An 18,509-nucleotide genomic window follows, 5' to 3' on the forward strand; every position below is an offset into this window, starting at 1 on the left:
TCGTCTTAGTTTTCGCGTTGTGTCATGTTTTGAGTTATGTTTATTGTTACGTAGACTGGTCACGGTTTATGCATACACTTTTACATGTTTTTCCGCAAACCTTGCGTTCCGCCTTTTCTCTCTCTCTCCTTCTGTCATTCACTTCCTAATTGTTTCTATTTGTCTATTTACTAAAACTACTAACGCTAGATCAGGATTGGGTAGAGACTAACAAACTAATCATGTGTTCATGTTACCTTACGTTTCTCGTGCATGTCATTTACTAATTTACTAATGCTAGGGCAGGATAGGTTTATTACTAACGATTACTAATCTCCTTGTTAAACTTGTCATCCATCGCACCTGTTTTCCATTTCCTTGCTACGCTCTAACTAATTGTCTACACCTGTCTACACCTGCATTTATAGCCCAGTCACGCAACTGTTCACTGCGAAATTGTCTGCCTCTGTTTTCCACGCAACTCTTGAGCATTTACTGTTTTGATTTCACGTTACGATCCAAGCCCGTCATCGACTATTGATTATTGATTTCTGTTTTGTGACCTTCGTTTGTTTCTTGACTACGTCCCCGCCTACCGTTTTTGTACTTTTGCCCCGCTGATTGTTTCATGGTTTCGACTCCCGCTTCGCCCACGACTACGCCTCTGCCTGCCGTCCGTCTGTTCATCTGCCCCGCTGACAGCTCTCCTGCTACCGGACCTCCCTGCACGTCTACCGACTACGAGTTTGCCTCTTCCCTCGGCACCGTGCTTTTTGTTTGTTTACTTTTTGTTTGGCTGGATCTACGTGTATGGACTTTGCTTGTGTTGACTACTCTCCTGGGATTCGTCCCGAATAAAGCCCTGAGGGGTCTTTATATTACTATTGTTTCTGAGTCGTGCATTTTGGGTCCAACCCCCACGCACCCGTCTCAGAACCCAAGCTGTAGCCTCATAAAATGTCAGATTTAAAAATATATATACAGATTTGTTATCAACTCAACTTCACAAGTGTAACAAAGGATTTTCAAAACTTCCACTAAGGACATTAATGGGTTACATTTCTAAATTGGATTAAAAAACACCTGCACTGTATTGTGAAATTTTAATTCCAGCAGCACAGTCAAACATTAAAGGGATTCATTATATTTGTAATAAAAGAAGCTGCCATACAGCTTAATACCCAGTATAACATCCACTGATGTAAATGCATGTCATTCACTGATGACTGCCTTCAGAATCTTATAATGGCAAAGGACAAGAGTGGGAGGACCAAGCAGTCAAATCAACTAGTTAGACGGGATTCATAAACCTTGCAGAAAGGAATGTAAATCCCTTTGGTGGCAGCAGCCAACAGGGAACCCTGCTGCAGATGTGCTTATAAATAAAGCATACATTGTCAAGTCACACTGAGTAAGAAATGGGCTTTTTAAAAATACCATAGGTTTCAAACATACCCCATGCTGGTCTGGTACAAAATGGCATGTGTTCAGCCCGCTAGCAATGTATTGCTCTTATTACCATAAAAGACTCTTTGGCCTGTTTCTCTTAATACAGAATCGCAAATGGATTGCACACATGCACACCTAATTCACAGATGATTAGCTGTCATACACTTGCAGGGCACTTCGCAGGTCTATGGTACAATGGTAATGGGCTTGCCAACTACTCAAAATTCTAAATTCTGATGATGAATAGTCTATAGACTTAACATGGGGGAGACACATGCTAACACAAATTAGGCTAATTTAACAATCTATCATGAAACAGACATGAGAATCATGAGAGACCGTTATGTTCAGCAACTGTATCGCAAGCAGGCAGTAGATTAGCACACTGACAGTAACAGCAGCCAGTCTGGCGGATTGTAAAGTGGAAAGCAAGCACCCAATTTATGAAAACAGTAAATTTGTACTGGGAACCTTGTCCCTGAGAGGTCGCCTGTATTCCCTCTCCACCCCAGAGACCGAAGCTATGGACAGATACATTGTTGAATCATTCACCCATCCTCATCTCCAGCAGGAGCCAGGTTCTTCTTTGTGGGAAAGACGGATGGCTCAATATACCCCTGTATGTGTACTGGCAACGCCTTCCACCTTGTGCAGATCCGAGAGAGTGACGAGTGGAAGAACATGCATTCAATACACAATCCAACCACTACGAATACCTGCCAATGATGTTTGGGCTCACTAACGCTCCGGCAGTCTTCCAGGCCCTGGTCGATAACGTTCTCTGGTACACGATTTCTACATTTGTTTGTCTACCATGATGAAATCCTCATTTGAAGAACACTTTTGCCATGTGGACCAGGTCATTCAGCATCTCCTCAAGAACCAGCTGTATCTCAAAAGCTGAAAAACGCAAATTCAACCAGCCATTTGTACTATACAGTTCCTGGGTTTTGTTATTTCCCAGGAAAAACTAGAAATGGACACACAGAAGGTGAGGGTGGTCCAGGAATGGCCGGAACCAGAAAATCACAAACAACTTCAGCGCTTCCGTTGGTTCGCTAACTTCTATAAACATTTCATTCGTGATTACAGTGAACTAGTGGCTCATTGCACTCATCTCCGCTAAAAAATTTCGTTGGACTATGGAGGCTGGCTCTGCTTTCAATGAACTGAAGCACCGCTTTACTAAACCTGTCCTGTTCCTACCTGACCCTGACAAACTGTTTCTTGTGGAGGTTAATGGGGAGCTGTACTGTCGCAGAGAGCAGAGGATGACAAGTCCGCCCCCCCCACTCATCAAATAACTAAATACAAACACAAGTAACGTCAGTTAAACAGCTAGCTAAATGGCTAGTGTGGAAAGCGACTATAAAATTAAGCAGATGTTTTACAAATCATATTAGGCTGCTGTTTTCTTTACTCGTTACTATCACATGGTAGCCGGCAAAACTGGGTTAGATACAAAGCTACCAACAGCAAGCCATCATCTTGGGGTCTTGGGAGTGTAAGTAGGGTTGAGAACGGGGGCATAGACATTTTATGTGTGTAAGCACAGGAGGAAAGCAAGGAAGGAAATCCTGCACAGTATGCCTTAACACTTTAGGCATCTGTAAAATTCAATATCAATGTATCAGTCCATTTTTTCACAAATAATTTTTTTTCAGACAATGCACTTTTAGAGGTTTTCAAATTTTTGCTGCATCAAAAGATTTTTTGTATTAAGATATCCCTTTGACTAGTATGACACTATTTGGCTTTAGAGTAACATACCTGGTGAGATGCTTAGAGTTAGATTTTCAAGTCATTCAGGATCTCACACTTCATAATTAAAAAAAGTATTCACCATCCGCTACAAGCCTTCAGCATGTAGGCATGGCTCCATTGAACATTAGTTCTTTCATTTTGACTCACAGCAAAACGCAAGTATTAATGTAGCCAGCAAGGTTTAAAAATAAAAATGTTTTGCTTCCATTAGCTGCAAAAATCCTACACAAACAGGCTTATGGCACCATTAAAATGTAGTGTGGCATCTTACTTTCTGTACTTCCTTTTACTGCTGTGTTTGCGGATACATTAGCAAATGTCTTCATCTCAAACAACATAAATGGAAAAGCTGAGCACAGTGCCCATTTTACATCTCAGTGCTCAGTAATTTTTCAAAAGTATTTTTTATTGTTAATTACAATATCCTTTTAATATTCATTCGCACAATCTCTCCCACCAATCAGCGGCACAAATAAGAATGAAATGCCTCCCAAAGTCATATTGCATGTAAGATTTTTCACCATCGCTTTGGTAGCAATTACTACAGCAATGAATGAAGGCCAGTTATTACCTGATTAGTCATTAGACCATTATTTATTCTTCCAATCTCACACAATGCAAGGAGCAACACATTTATCGTATCACTGGCATCTTTAATGATGCTTTGGTCACCAACAAAGGCTAACTACTTATTGATGCTGTTGTTATTGATCAAACTCCTCTTACGTCTTCTGCTTCCCCATAAAACACTTGCAACGCATGCCAGTTCCCCTTTATAGAAGGCTATTTAATTTGCATATTCCCTACTTAAGGTGACTATTGAAACAGTGGCTGAACATGTGTAAGGAGTGTAAGGGTAACTGTAGAGGGTGTGAGGACTTTGAGAGGGTGTGGGCATGTTGGGACATTGACTGCCTCCTCCCTACAGTGGGCTCCAGAATTATTGGCACCCTTAATAAAAATATAGAAAAAAGCTGCATAAAATAAATTGCATGGGTAATAATCCATATATTCAAACATATGGGAAAACTATATACTTTTATTTAATACCTTCACTCATGTTTCAATGTTTTCTATTGAGTAAGACCAGATGGGCAACAAGTCACAGCCATCGCCACGCCCCTTCTTGGGGATAAGAATAACATTGCGGGAATGGGATATTTGACCTAAATTAGCTATATATTTTGACAACAAAATCCGATGGTTTTTTATGATATATCCGACAAGCTGAAAGTATTTTGAGCATTTCCATACCAAGTTGACATTTTTACGATGAGTAATTTTTGAGAATGAGAGCTTTGTTTGACACTTGCGATCAGGAGGGTCCTTTCTCAGAATCATTATTCTTTTTTTTAAGTTTATTAAAATTACACATGTTGCATATCTGATATTTTAGCTTCCTTCTACAATATCACCAATACTGTACAGTGCAGAAGTACAGTAATCACATCGATGCTTTCCAAAAAACTGTTTGTCAGATTTCCTTCTCATTGGAATTGACAGTCACAGTTTGAGAGAGGAACTACAGTTCTAAAGTTTGGAATAAGAAATGTCGGTGACAGACCTTCTCTTTATAGGGAATTGAGTCTAGACTGCACCCTTTTTTACCGAGAAATATAAATAACCATTCAGCCGATATTCAACAGTGAGATAAGAAACTGTATCCATTTTAATACACTGAAATTTCTGTTTTCTGAGATCTAGTATAAAGGCAAACAGAAGAACTTGTATGGGCCTGTGTGGTTTCCTGTGTCTGTGCCTGGAAGTTGGAGCAAACTTAATTGCAGATATGACACCGGAAAGACAGTCACTATGAGGGTGGGGGATCAGACCTCATTTTCTGGTAGATGGTGAAGTGAATACTTCTCATTGGAGGAGCGGTTTCTCAGTATATCACCTGGCGAATGGGGAGGAGGGGTGCACATAAGTACCACACCCTGGCCTTCACGCACAGACATGCCTCCTCTTGTCCTTTCACTGAAGTTTCCCAGATCTGCAGTGGCAAAATAGAAAACTAGAATGAGCAACATAAACATAATCTCCAAAACATTCCAATGAACACTTACGGTCTGAGTCAAGTCTCAAGTCTCCAGAATGGTGCAGCCAAAACAGTTATTGCTATAGAAATTCATCACGATTTCTATGCTAATTGAAGATATAGAAACCAGAAGTGTATATAACGTGAAGTGTATGACAACTGAAGAAGCAGTATTATCAGAGGCAGACAAAACGATAGTGGCTATTTCATTTATTTATTCATATATCAATGAACTACCACACCTGAGCTAATGTTTTGGCAAAACCTTTCTCAAGAAGGAGAAAGGCTTACCAAAACGTCAGGTCTGGTGTGGTAGGTAATTGATATGTTAATAAATAAGATTAAAAAAATATTATTTTTTATTTTAAGAACTCTCATGACTCATGTAACATAATCTAAGCATAACCATGGGTTGTAATATAAGATGATGGTCAATAATAGGGACCGGTTACACATATTATGCTTAATCCTGGACTAAATGCATTTTTGTATGGATAATCTCCAATTAAATTGAGTCTAGGACTAGGCTTAATCTGCATCTGCGACTCAATAATAATAATTTATATATTATATATTGTAATGACCCGGTAATTAGTCCGGTTAAATGTTCAGATTTGTTTGAAATGTTCTTCTGTATCTGTTCACTGTATAGGTTCGGTATCTGATCGGTAGCTCAGCGGGTGGGGGCTGGGTTTTGTGGGGGGGTCTTAAAAGGTTGCCATGGCTGAGCCAAGTAAATGGTGGAGTACATTAACGGAAAGAATTCCCTGTTCCCCTTGTTAAAGGCACGTTTAGCAGGTGGGTGGTCTGCAGAGACTAAAGCACTACAGCTGGCTATGTGCCTGATGGACGATACACTGACATGTTTTACTGCTCAGCCCGGATGACAGGCACAACTATGCTGCCTTAGTCGGAGCGCTGAGGAGGCGCTTTGGACAGTGTTTGGACTCGGGATTGCTGCACTCTGAACTGAGTAATAGGTGCAGGCAGCCCAGAGAGCCACTTAGAGCGCTGGCAAATTACATTGAGTAGCACTGGCACGGGGCATTGTGGACCATTGGCTCTGTATCCCACCCATCGCATGGAGGAGCCCGACGGCACAGCTGGGGGGGCGGGGCTGTTCCCCCTGGAAGCAGATGACTGTGCACAGCTGGAGCCTGTTGTGGTGGGCTGGGCTTGAGTGGGGGATTCTGCCATGTCCCGGTGATGGTTGAGGGGTTGCCCTGCTCTACCTTGGTGGATATAGGCTCCATGGTGACACTGGTGAGGACTGACATATTGGCAAGCTGGACAGCGCTGGAGCCAACAACAGTACAGCTCCGCACAGTCACAGGTGAGCTGGCCCCAATGAAAGGGAAGGGGATGTTGACTTTGAGTGTGGCGGGTAGGTCTGTTCGTCATCCAGTATGGGTAGCAGCTGTACAGGAACCCTGTATACTGGGTTTGGACTTCCTGAGGAGCACAGGTTGCCAGTTGAACCTGGAGAGGGGCACCCTTAGCTTCCAAGGAGGCCCCATGGCCCCACAAAATGTTCCCACCCTACCATTCCTCCCCGACACCCAGCCCCCCGTGCAGTCTCTTCATGTCCCCCCACACCAGATTGACTCTTTCCCCCGGTCCCTCAGACTCTGACCTCAGCGAGCTCAACCCCCCCACACTCCCCCTTTTTCCCCACCCCATGTGACATGGCCGTGACCCCCCTGCCACAGTGGCCTTGCCATGTCTCCCTGCCACCCCCCCCAGAATATGAATAAAATTATTCCTTTGTGCGGTAAAAATAATTTGTGCCGGTATGGTTATTGATACATTTCACATTATATTTTATGAGTGGTGATGTCATTTTCCACCCCAAGTAACTCCAAATCATTCCAAAGTAGTCTCAGTTGTTTGTTCTACGTTTGCTCAATTGTGCTGTTGAAAGATGGTAAATTGTTGGCATTTATATAGTGCCTTTATCCAAAGCCCTGTACAATTGATGCTTCTCATTCACCCCTTTCATACACACACTCACACACCGACGGTGATTGGCTGCCATGCAAGGCACCGACCAGCTCATCAGGAGCATTTGGGGGTTAGGTGTCTTGCTCAGGGACACTTCGACACAGCCCGGGTGTAAAATGGTGAGCTGACATCCGAAAAACTGACATCCGAAAACTTATCCGATATATCCCTCATTATTTGTGCAAATGCATTTCCGAAGAATTTGGGGGAATTTAGTTTGGCTCACGTTCGATCAATGAAGCCAATTATTCAGCAGCGATACACAAATCTGTCCCTCATGGTACATATTGCTTTTCTTTTCCCCCCTCTAATCAGGTACTAATATAAGCCTGAAGCACAAAACCTAAGGCCAACCAGTTAGATAATTAGATTATGGACTATCAGGCAGAAGGGAAAACCAGCCTGACCTTGACAGCCAGATTTGAGAATATAAAATCTATCTCTTATACTGGCTTCCTTTCCTTCAACTTCAAACCACTTACCTGCTCTGAAAGGCACACAAATATACAGTAAGATACTTCCACCTGTGAAAAGTGAGGCCTTGGTCTGATGACAGCTTGTAAGTCTGAGATGCTGGTCTCCATCATCTCCCATGAATGGGCTACAACACAATAATCCACACAATCACATACTCTACTTGTATTATTCTTTGCATACTCTACTTCTATTACTAATTTTGCAGTCAAGGACAGAAAAGAAGACAGCACATTTAGGCTGAATTATGATTGCTTTTTCTATGCTGTCAATTTTTGTGCACTTAGTGTCCTTTGTGACTATGTCACATCCAAGGCCATATACAGTAGATGTCTAGTGTCACAACGCACATAAATAACTCTGAGGTCTGTATTATTATGTACCACCTGACCTGTCCAAACACCTGTAGTGCATTTTTGACATTTTAAAGGTTAATTCAGTCATTGAGATAGCTCTGCCAAACGCCAAAACAAAAGCAAGTTGTCAGTCTGTTCTGGGTTCAATGCATAGAATAAAAAGCCACAATTTGAACAAATGCACATCTTACACCATTACATGGTATGGAACTGGTCTGTCACTTTCCTCGTGTTTCAAATACTGTAGCTTACACTATTATCTATGTGCATATGCGTGATGCATTGCCAAAATTAGCCAGCCTTGTACTGCGTAACTGAGCACAGCTGGTATTTAAATAGTCAAATTGTGAAATAAAATTGCGTTCATGCATTCATATGCACCAGCGTTTGAGTTTAAACTGAACCAGACCAGGTTTTAACAGATTTAACAAATTACAAAACATGCACCGCACTTAATGTTTCTATTGAATGCCACCAGGATGAATCTGGCGTCACTGTGGGCTTTCTTGCCTTGCAACGATTCTAGGGAACAGGGCCAAGAGGAGAGCCAATCAATTCTTTCATTGACTGAGAATACACTCTGGATACACAACATGGGAATTCTGAGGCAGATATGCATAGTCAATATTTCACATACCATAGTGGCTGATTCTTCCCTGTTTTACTTTATGGCACCAATTCACACCAAGTTTCACATTCATCAGAAAAGTAGATAAGAAAAGATGTCAACTTATGCTAACATGAATGAGGCTAATTTGAAGTACTAAATGAAAAAAGTTCTAAACATTATGCTAACATGAGACTGTTATGTTCAGCAACGTTGTCGCAAGCAGGTTATCGCAAGATGAAATTGCATAGCACACAGACAGGCCAGTCTCACTGTCTGTCCAAAGTAGAAAGTAACCAATGTGTTGATGCCAAAAATGTCAGATACAGTAAAGCAAGGGTGGCCAAAAAAAGACCAGCTTGGTCACCAAACATGAACAGAAAACATACAGCTAAATCGCCAACTATTTTAGCTGGTTTATTAGGCTAGACATAAACATCAACAAAGTGAGTTCACTTGGCTAGCCAGCTAGCTCTAGCTACACAGCAAAATGACAGTGATAGTGTTAATGCCAGCCAGTCAGCCTATAGATGGGCTTTTAAAAGTAGTTATATCTTGCTAGCCAGCTAGCTGATTGGCTGATATGGAATATTTCTCATTAGACATGCGAGAACAATCTTGCAAGCAAGATGGAACTTAATATGCAAATACCATGTTGATGACATACAGTTGGCGTCTACTTACGATTTGACTGAAGAAATGATGCTACTTTTAAATCATTCATCATTATACATGCTAGCTATTAAAACAAATTTCTTGGCTGAGGGCTCGCAATTTTTAACATTTCAACAATGTTCTCATAACAGCAGGTGCATTTGCTGAAACGTTTTAGGTTGAACTTTATGGTTCACCTCCAAAAGTTTGTACCTCACTCAAAATCTTTACAGTTTTCTTTTTCAATAATTTTGGCCCAATTGTCGAATGACAATTGTAGAAATAATTGTGCTCTATAGCAACAGCTCTGACAACTTCCTGTTTGGAAAGTGATGCCCTGTTTGGAGTTTGAGTGAGTATGGTGAGGGTGTGGAGTGGTTCCGCTCCGTCACCTGTCTGTCTCCAAATATTGCTTGATTTCTGGTTGATAGGTTGTTTTAGTGATTCAGCATTTTAGATCAACATGTTTCTCACTATACTCTAGATCCATGGTTGTGCAGACACTCGCTGATAGATTTATGTTCGCTTCTCTGGTGGCCCTAGCCTTGGTTGAATGAGTTGGCCATTGCCCCCTTGTGAAACCTGGGCTGCCTGAATTTAGTCGCTGGAAAAGCCAAGAACTTGGCCATTGACTTTGATCATGACAACATGAATTTCAATTGTGAATAAAAATAACAACTTGGAAGAAATACAAAGTAAACCAAGTAGAATGGTACAACGAGGGATGCTGCAATCGATCGGCCACCGATATAAATTGGCCAATTTTCACTCCAAATGAAATTGCAAAATCTGATCTTTTACCAGTGAAATGCGGCGTTTAAGTAGTATTAAATCAGAAAACATTGTTCTGAGTAGTTAGGCTACATAACAACGTGAACTCTCTATGTCAAACATCTTAATTAAGACTATGAATCTTTAACAAAAAGAACAGCACAATAACAAATTATAATTATTAACATCCAAATTAACAAATCCGGACGTTACTAAAGAATCGCTCTGCATTCTGGGAAGATAATAATAATGATAATATTTTTATTATCAATAATAGTAATGGCCTACAGTCTATTCCTCTGCTGACATCCCGTTAATGAAATTAATGCGTGGCCACAAATTTAATGCACATCCATTTGTTATGTGTAACAGAGTTAGAAATGGGATTCATGTAAATGTGAATTTTGCCCGAAGTGAGAAACCCCAGCCTGTATTTGTTCTGGAGCCACCTGTGATGTTTTGGGTCATCGCATATCGCGCTGTATGTACCTCCGGTGTTGCCGTACCTCCCTCAGCAGCTCTGTGTCTCTCTGCTGAGAGGTAGGTGGTCCTTTGAAACACCGCTCCTTTATTTTACATTTCTCAGTTAAATATGGCTAATTTAAGTTGCATCTTGTAATGGATAATGATTAACGTTCATTGTATTACATGGTTTCACAATAATTGTGTTAATTTGGTGACTAGTATAAGTTTTATGGGCACGTTAAATTTCGCTATGATAGATGAAAAGTTCGTTATGCGCGAACTCATGCATTCCTTGGTTGTCGCGTTGCTCTCGTGAAGCTAGCTATTTTGAGAAAGAAGATTAAAGGTATTATTTTATGTTGTACATGTAGGTAAACCTGATATGCGGTGACCAGAAGACTACAGTTGTGTTGTCTTTGCATTGTCTTCTACAGGTATGTGGCTCTGTGCATATTGTAAATATGTTATTTTCAATGTTCATTTATTTTGCCTGGTAACTATGCCTGGTCTGTATAGACTGCTGTGTTGTAATGTACAGGCTATGCATATGTTCTTTTTGCTGACAAGTGGTGCACTGTTATTTTGTGTTAATGTAGGATACATGTGTATGTATGTATGCGTATATATATATACAGTATGTGTGTATGTATATATATATATATTATATGTTTTATTGCGTTAAAGAGCAGCTCTGTGTCTCTCTGCTGAGAGGTAAACCTGATATGCGGTGACCAGAAGACTACAGTTGTGTTGTCTTTGCATTGTCTTCTACAGAGAGAGCCAATAAATGGTTAAGAGCAGTATGGAGTCATCGTCTCATCTCTGACCAAATGAGAACCGTTACACTGGTGCCGTGACCTTCTGGATCTTCAAGATCAGCTCGACGCCGGTCGCCGTGGATGCTGTGTGGCTGTCCAGATCGAATGTACATGATCAGTGTGTGGTCAGATCTGTAACTAACATATTGGTCAGAGCAAAGTGTTTTGAGCGTTTTACTGATGCATAGATTGTTTTGTTTTGTTTTGCTTTGTTTTGTTGAGAGGGAAAGAAGTAGTCTATAGCCTATATACATACGTATATATATATTTATATTTTTTTCCCCACTCTATGTTTGTTTGGTATTCTATTCTATTCTGTTAGTTCCATGTAATTTTACACAACGCAAGTACTTATCATGGCTGAGAGGGCAGTTGATAACAGTATGGTGGATAATTTTGCCAGTCCAGTCCTGCCGAAAGGGAGAGGTTTAGGGTTTTGTGGTAATCCTAATGGCAGCGGTATCACCAGAACGCTCATTGGTAGAGGGGCAGGGTATTCCCAGTCCATGGCTGACAGCGGTAGGGGTACGGGGTTAAGTCAGAGCCCAGGTTGTACTCCTGTCGGGCAGTTCATGGGGGAGAGCCCTCACACTTCTACACCGAGCGGTGATACTGATGCTATCCGCCACCTCACAGATATGGTAGGGCAGTTAGGTGTCCAGATTGGTGAGTCTATAGTTGCCAAGTTGATGTCATCTGGTGTAATTAACATGAGTGGTGGTCCTCAGAATACTTCAGGTAGTCAGAATGCACAGAGTGAGGTCACCACACATGAGGTTCCGCATGTGACAGTTCATGTTAGGTCAGACAAAGAGCCCCAGACATTCAGAGGTGACGGTTCTGATAAATGTAAACCCTGGACTGATTTACAATATCCTCCTTCAATACTTCAGTGATGCATCCTCATGTCTTCCTCTTTCAGACTTCTATGCCACCCTGCCCAAACTCAGAGAAAACCCAGTCGACTACTGGGTTAGATTGAACAAGGCAGCAGACCTAGCTGTTGAAGGCCTTTGCAGGCAGGGCAAGCAGGCAGGGAACATGAGTGATGAAGTGGCGCTCATGTTTGTGAAACATTGCCCCGACCCAGAGTTATCCTACACTCTGAAGTGTAAGCCAATCCATGAATGGACCTTGCGAGATGTGCAAGTGAGGATTGATGATTATCAGAGGGAGTTGAGGGCTAGTGGCAGTGGGGCTGCGCAGTTAAAGAGCCACACCGCGGCTCTCCTCCATGAGCAGTCTAGCTCATCACCAGCCAGTTTGTCAGTGCCTGAACAATGCCACACTCCAAGTTCTGTCCCATTCTCTCTTCAGACATAACACCAGGTGTGTCATACTCCTTATTCCTCACCTGTTTCTGTCCCAGTTCAGGGTGGGGTCTGCCATGTTCCATACCCCTCCTCTACAGCAGTTGTTGCTCAAAATCTCCAGCAGTCAGAGGAGAGGCTTCTTAGCCGTATGGTGGACATGTTTCAGGGGATGATGGAGAAAATGCAGCAGCGTGATGTTACTACTCCGATGCGAGGTGGGAGGTTCCCACGTGCCCCTGGGGGGGGACGTCCCAAAGAGCAAGCTTGCCGGGTCTGTAATAATCCTAGTCATAGCACCATTTCACACTGCATGTCTGAGAGGCTGTGTTTCGTCTGTCTGGCCCGTGGCCATACCAAGAGGGACTGTCAGGCCAATAAGTCCCCCCGACCTCAGTCTGCGGGAAACTAACTGACCTGTATGTTGAGGAAGGCAGTACAGGTCCTGACATAGACTCCCAGACTGATGATATATCTGATGCTGAGATGGTTTATAAGTCTGTGAGAGATTCATGTGATGACTCTGAGGTTGTTGTGTATCAGAACTTACACAGAGTTAGCAGCAGTGACAGTCTTTTCTACACAACTGTGGGTGTGGGTGGTACAACAACACTGGGTGGTATGCTAGACAGCGGGTCCATGGCATGTAGCATCAGCGAGGTAGCGGAGATGAAGCTGAGAGAGGCTGGAGTGATAACTGAGCATAACCAGATCAACGTGAACGTAGTCCTTGTTGGATGTGGTGGACGTCGTGTCAAGCCCAAATCTGCCTTCACTGTGGAGATGGAAGTGTATGGCTGTAAGATGTCGGTTCCCACACTCGTTGTTCAGGGACAGCATGATGAGTTGATACTGGGGACTAATGTTATTAAACATGTCCTTCGTCAGTCTAAGCTGTGTGACTCCTACTGGACAACCGTATCCAGTCCCTGCGCTGCCAAAGACCGAGAAACTGAACAGTTTCTATCTATGCTCTCTGGTCTGAATCCGTGGAGAGGTCAGGACGTGCCTGACAAAGTTGGCACTGTGAGGTGTAACTCAGCTATCTGCCTTGAACCTGGCCGTGAGTATCTCATATGGGGGAAACTGCCTAAAGACACTGCTGTATCTCCAGGCAGCACTGTGATGACAGAGCCCACATCGGCCCGTTCAGCCCCAAGGGGGGTTTTGGTAGCAAGGATTGTTACTCCATTGTGGGGAGACAGGTGGGTCCCACTGAAGCTCATCAATACTTCTGACAGGCCTGTGTTGGTGAGGCGTAATGCAAAACTAGCTGATGTCTTCCCCTGCATGGCGCTTGAGGACATGGATGTTGCTGAACCATCAAAGGTCCCCCTGGTCAGTTCCACTCAAGTGCAGATGCCTGCCTCTGCTGACGTATGTTCCGCTGATGGCAAACTTGAGTCAGTTGGGCTGAGTAGTCTTGACCTCCAGTCTTGTGATGTGTCAGAGAGCTGGAGACAGAAGATGGCTGACCTGGTTGTGCGGTATGAAGACATCTTCTCACGCCACCATCTTGACTGTGGAGAAGCAAAGGACTTTGTGCATCGCATTCACCTCTCTGATCACAGACCATTCCGGCTCCCGTTTAGACGAGTGCCCCCTGGCCAGTATCTGAAGTTACGCCAGGTGCTGAGTGAGATGGAGGAGAAAGAAATCATCCGGAAGTCCACCAGTGAATATGCGTCTCCTCTGGTGCTTGTGTGGAAGAAGAATGGTGATCTCCGTGTGTGTACCGACTTCCGTTGGTTGAACAAGAGGACTCTGAAGGATGCCCATCCTCTACCTCACCAGGCGGATTGCCTGGCTGCGCTTGGTGGCAACTGTCTCTTCAGTACGATGGACTTGACCTCCGGGTTTTATAACATGCCACCACACGAGGATGACAAGAAGTACTCAGCCTTCACCACGCCTAAGGGCTTGTATGAGTACAACCGTCTCCCACAGGGCCTCTGCAATAGCCCCGGGAGCTTTATGCGCATGATGACCAGTATCTTCGGGGACCAGAACTACTTGAGTCTACTGTGCTACCTGGATGACTTGTTGGTTTTTGCGCCAGATGAGGAGACTGCCTTGGTGCGCCTTGAGATGGTGTTTGACAGACTGCGTGGCCATAACCTGAAGTTGGCCCCGAAGAAATGCTTCTTCCTACGAAGGTCTGTGAAATTTCTCGGTCACATAATCGATGAGAATGGCGTGTCGACGGACCCCAGCAAGGTCGAGGGCATTGCAAAGATGACGAGTGCTGACCTTATGGAGCCCAATGGTGTGGCCCCGTCGCAGAAGCGGATAAGATCGTTTTTGGGGATGATCAATTACTACCAGCACTTCATTCCCAGATACTCCGCTATCGCCAAGCCTCTCTTCTCTCTGTTGAAGGGCGAGAAAAGAAAAGGGAAGCAGGGAAAGTACAGACTGTCGAACAAGAAGTTGAGTGCCTCTGATTGGACCTCAGAACAGGAACAGGCTTTTGAGAAGCTAAAGGCATCCCTTGTTAACACAGTGGTCCTGGCTCACCCTGACTTCAACCGTCCCTTCATGCTATCAACAGATGCGTCCCTTGATGGTATTGGTGCCGTCCTGTCGCAAGTCCAGGAAGGTGAAACCAGAGCCAGGCCTATTGCATTCGCCAGCAAATCCTTGTCTCAGTCTCAAAAGAACTATCCAGCTCATCGTTTGGAATTTCTGGCCTTGAAGTGGTCGGTCTGTGACAAGTTCAGTCACTGGCTGAGGGGCCACAAATTCACAATTTGGACGGACAACAACCCGCTGACTCACATAATGACAAAGCCGAAGCTGGACTGTTGTGAGCAGCGCTGGGTAGCCAAATTGGCGAGCTACGACTTTGACATCAAGTATGTGCCAGGTCGGCAGAACGTTGTGGCCGACGCCCTGAGCCGTGTGCCGTTTGTTAAGAACAGTGTGGGCCATAGGCTGCTGGAAGAGCCCTACTTGAGTCTCCTATCCAAAGTCCGGGATATGTCCAGTGGCTCCGTCCAAGATGCCTTTCGGGCATCCAGTGATCACAGGAGACACACTCCAATGAGTGTCAGTGCTCCGGCTTCATTCATTCCCGTTCACGTACATACTCAATCCATTGAGGTGGATGATGTGTCTGCTGTTGTACAGTCGCATGTGGAATGGGAGGCTGGTTCAAGGGCCCGTGCTGTGGCGGCGCTGCAGTACTTACCTCAGTTGGTTCCACCTGGACAGGACTCCTTACCTGCCCACACAGAGAGGGACCTCCGTGATAGGCAGTTGGAAGATAGAACCCTTTCCCGTGTCCTGTATTACGTGGAGAGATGTCGGAGACCTTCCAGGAGAGAAAGAGCGGAAGAGTCTGTCACCGTCATGAGGTACTTGAAGCACTGGGAGAAACTTGCTGTGAGCAATGGTGTGCTGTACAGAGTTTCGAGAGACCAGATCACCAGGGCAAAGCGGTCTCAGTATGTTGTACCTGATTCACTCAAGGCTGAGGTTCTGAAGGGAGTTCACGATGACGCAGGACATCAGGGCCAGTTCAGGAGCCTCAGTTTGACCAGACAGAGGTTCTTCTGGCTGAACCTTGACAGGGATGTGAGGGACTATGTGCGCCACTGTCAGCGATGCATTGTCAGCAAAACAGTCGAGCCCGAAGGGAGAGCCCCCTTAGAGAGCGTAACATCAACTAGGCCGCTGCAGCTCGTCTGTATCGACTTTTGGTCGGCTGAGGATTCCAAGAACAAGTCAGTCGATGTCTTAGTGGTGACGGATCACTTTACGAGGATGGCCCAAGCGTTCCCCTGTAGAGACCAGTCAGCCAAGCAAGTGGCAAGAGTTCTCTGGGACAGGTATTTCTGTGTCTTTGGATTCCCGGAGCGGATTCATAGCGACCAAGGGGCAAACTTTGAGAGTCAGTTGATCAGTGAGCTTCTCAGAGTCTCAGGCATCAGGAAATCACACACAACGCCCTACCATCCAATGGGAAATGGTAGTGTGGAACGGTTCAACAGGACCCTGGGTGGGATGATCCGTGCACTGCCACCTGTAGCAAAGGTTGACTGGCCGCGGCGTTTGCAGACGTTGACATTCATGTACAACTGTACGGTCCATGAGACGACGGGATACGCCCCCTTTTATCTTATGTTCGGCCGCATTCCCCGTCTCCCTGTGGATGTCCTCTTCCAGACCGTCTTGAATGACTCATGTGTGACGAGTTATGACAAGTATGTGGAGTCTCTCGCTGAAGATCTGAGGGAGGCCATGGTCATTGCCCAGGAACATGCCACAAAAGAACAGAACAGGCATGCCCAGCTCTACAGCAGGAAAATGAAGGGGTCTGACATTGAGGTTGGGGACAGGGTGCTTTTGGCGAACAAGAGAGAGAGGGGAAAGAGGAAAGTTGCAGATCGATGGGAATCGACCATCTACACCGTAGTGGACATAAATGTTGGAACACATACATACAAGATCTGTGACACAGTTACTGGACGAGAGAATGTGGTCCATAGGAACCTGCTGATGCTTGCCAACTTTATCCCTGTGGATGACGCAAGTGAAGTGTCCGACCTTGCTTCATCCACGCCTGTGACCCAATCTTCCACTCCAAGTGTTGATAGTATGGAGGAGAGTGCGGAGAACGTCTCTGAGAGGGGGCGCAAAGATCTTGTGACTAGTCCAGCATCCGTGGACTCTGAAGGAAGGACTAGGGAATGGATTACACAGTTGTCCACACCTAGTCTGTCACAGGTCGGTGTTACGGACGTGAGCAGTATGGCCTCTATGCCTCAGAACATCTCAGAGGGACGTGAGGACCAGATGGAAGTTCAGTCTGTGAGCTGTGACTATGAACAGATGAAGGACACTGTTGTTGATGCTGACAGTTCTGTACATGTAGTGCGGGCAGGTTCTTCGCTTGGCACTGTGGAACAGACTGATGGGGCAAGAGACACACAGTGCAGTGACAGACAGGGTTCGCCCACGCCATCTGGTCAGACTAGGTCTAGATTAGGCCGCCTTATCAGGCCAGTTAGCAGGTTGATACAAACCATGTCGAGGCAGGATGTTGTTCGCAACACAAGGCTCAATGTTCGGGCTGTTTGCTAGTCCATGTTCTAGGCTTTGACCAAGTCCGGGTCATTTGCGCCACTTTTGCTTTTATTTATTTTATTTATTTTCATGGGCTTATACTGCACAGTGTGTGATGGTCTTGTGGGGTGTACAAGGCACCCTGCCACCAGTAGCTGGATTGAGAGATTAGCATTGCTCTCATACCACTTCATCCTTATAGGATACTTTTGAAGTTGGTTTTATTATTTTGAAGACCCAGTGTATTATGTGAAACTGTGTTGTACTGTGCCTTTGGTAGGTAGTGTATGGTTGGTGCTCAATGTCGCCAAAATTCAGTGGGGGTGGGTGTAACAGAGTTAGAAATGGGATTCATGTAAATGTGAATTTTGCCCGAAGTGAGAAACCCCAGCCTGTATTTGTTCTGGAGCCACCTGTGATGTTTTGGGTCATCGCATATCGCGCTGTATGTACCTCCGGTGTTGCCGTACCTCCCTCAGCAGCTCTGTGTCTCTCTGCTGAGAGGTAGGTGGTCCTTTGAAACACCGCTCCTTTATTTTACATTTCTCAGTTAAATATGGCTAATTTAAGTTGCATCTTGTAATGGATAATGATTAACGTTCATTGTATTACATGGTTTCACAATAATTGTGTTAATTTGGTGACTAGTATAAGTTTTATGGGCACGTTAAATTTCGCTATGATAGATGAAAAGTTCGTTATGCGCGAACTCATGCATTCCTTGGTTGTCGCGTTGCTCTCGTGAAGCTAGCTATT

At 44.4% G+C, this 18,509-nt stretch overlaps 1 protein-coding gene across 1 annotated transcript in view; it reads right to left on the reverse strand.

The window, feature by feature from the left end:
- Positions 1–18,509, reverse strand: part of LOC133133178 (contactin-5-like) — a 175,338-nt gene that overhangs the window by 139,811 nt on the left and 17,018 nt on the right. Inside the window, exon 3 of the mRNA XM_061249245.1 lies at positions 5,090–5,185. Coding sequence (XP_061105229.1) covers positions 5,090–5,185 — 96 coding nt within the window. The remainder of the gene's footprint in view (positions 1–5,089; positions 5,186–18,509) is intronic.

Source organism: Conger conger, chromosome 7 (assembly GCF_963514075.1).
Source record: "Conger conger chromosome 7, fConCon1.1, whole genome shotgun sequence".
NCBI classification, from domain to species: domain Eukaryota; kingdom Metazoa; phylum Chordata; class Actinopteri; order Anguilliformes; family Congridae; genus Conger; species Conger conger.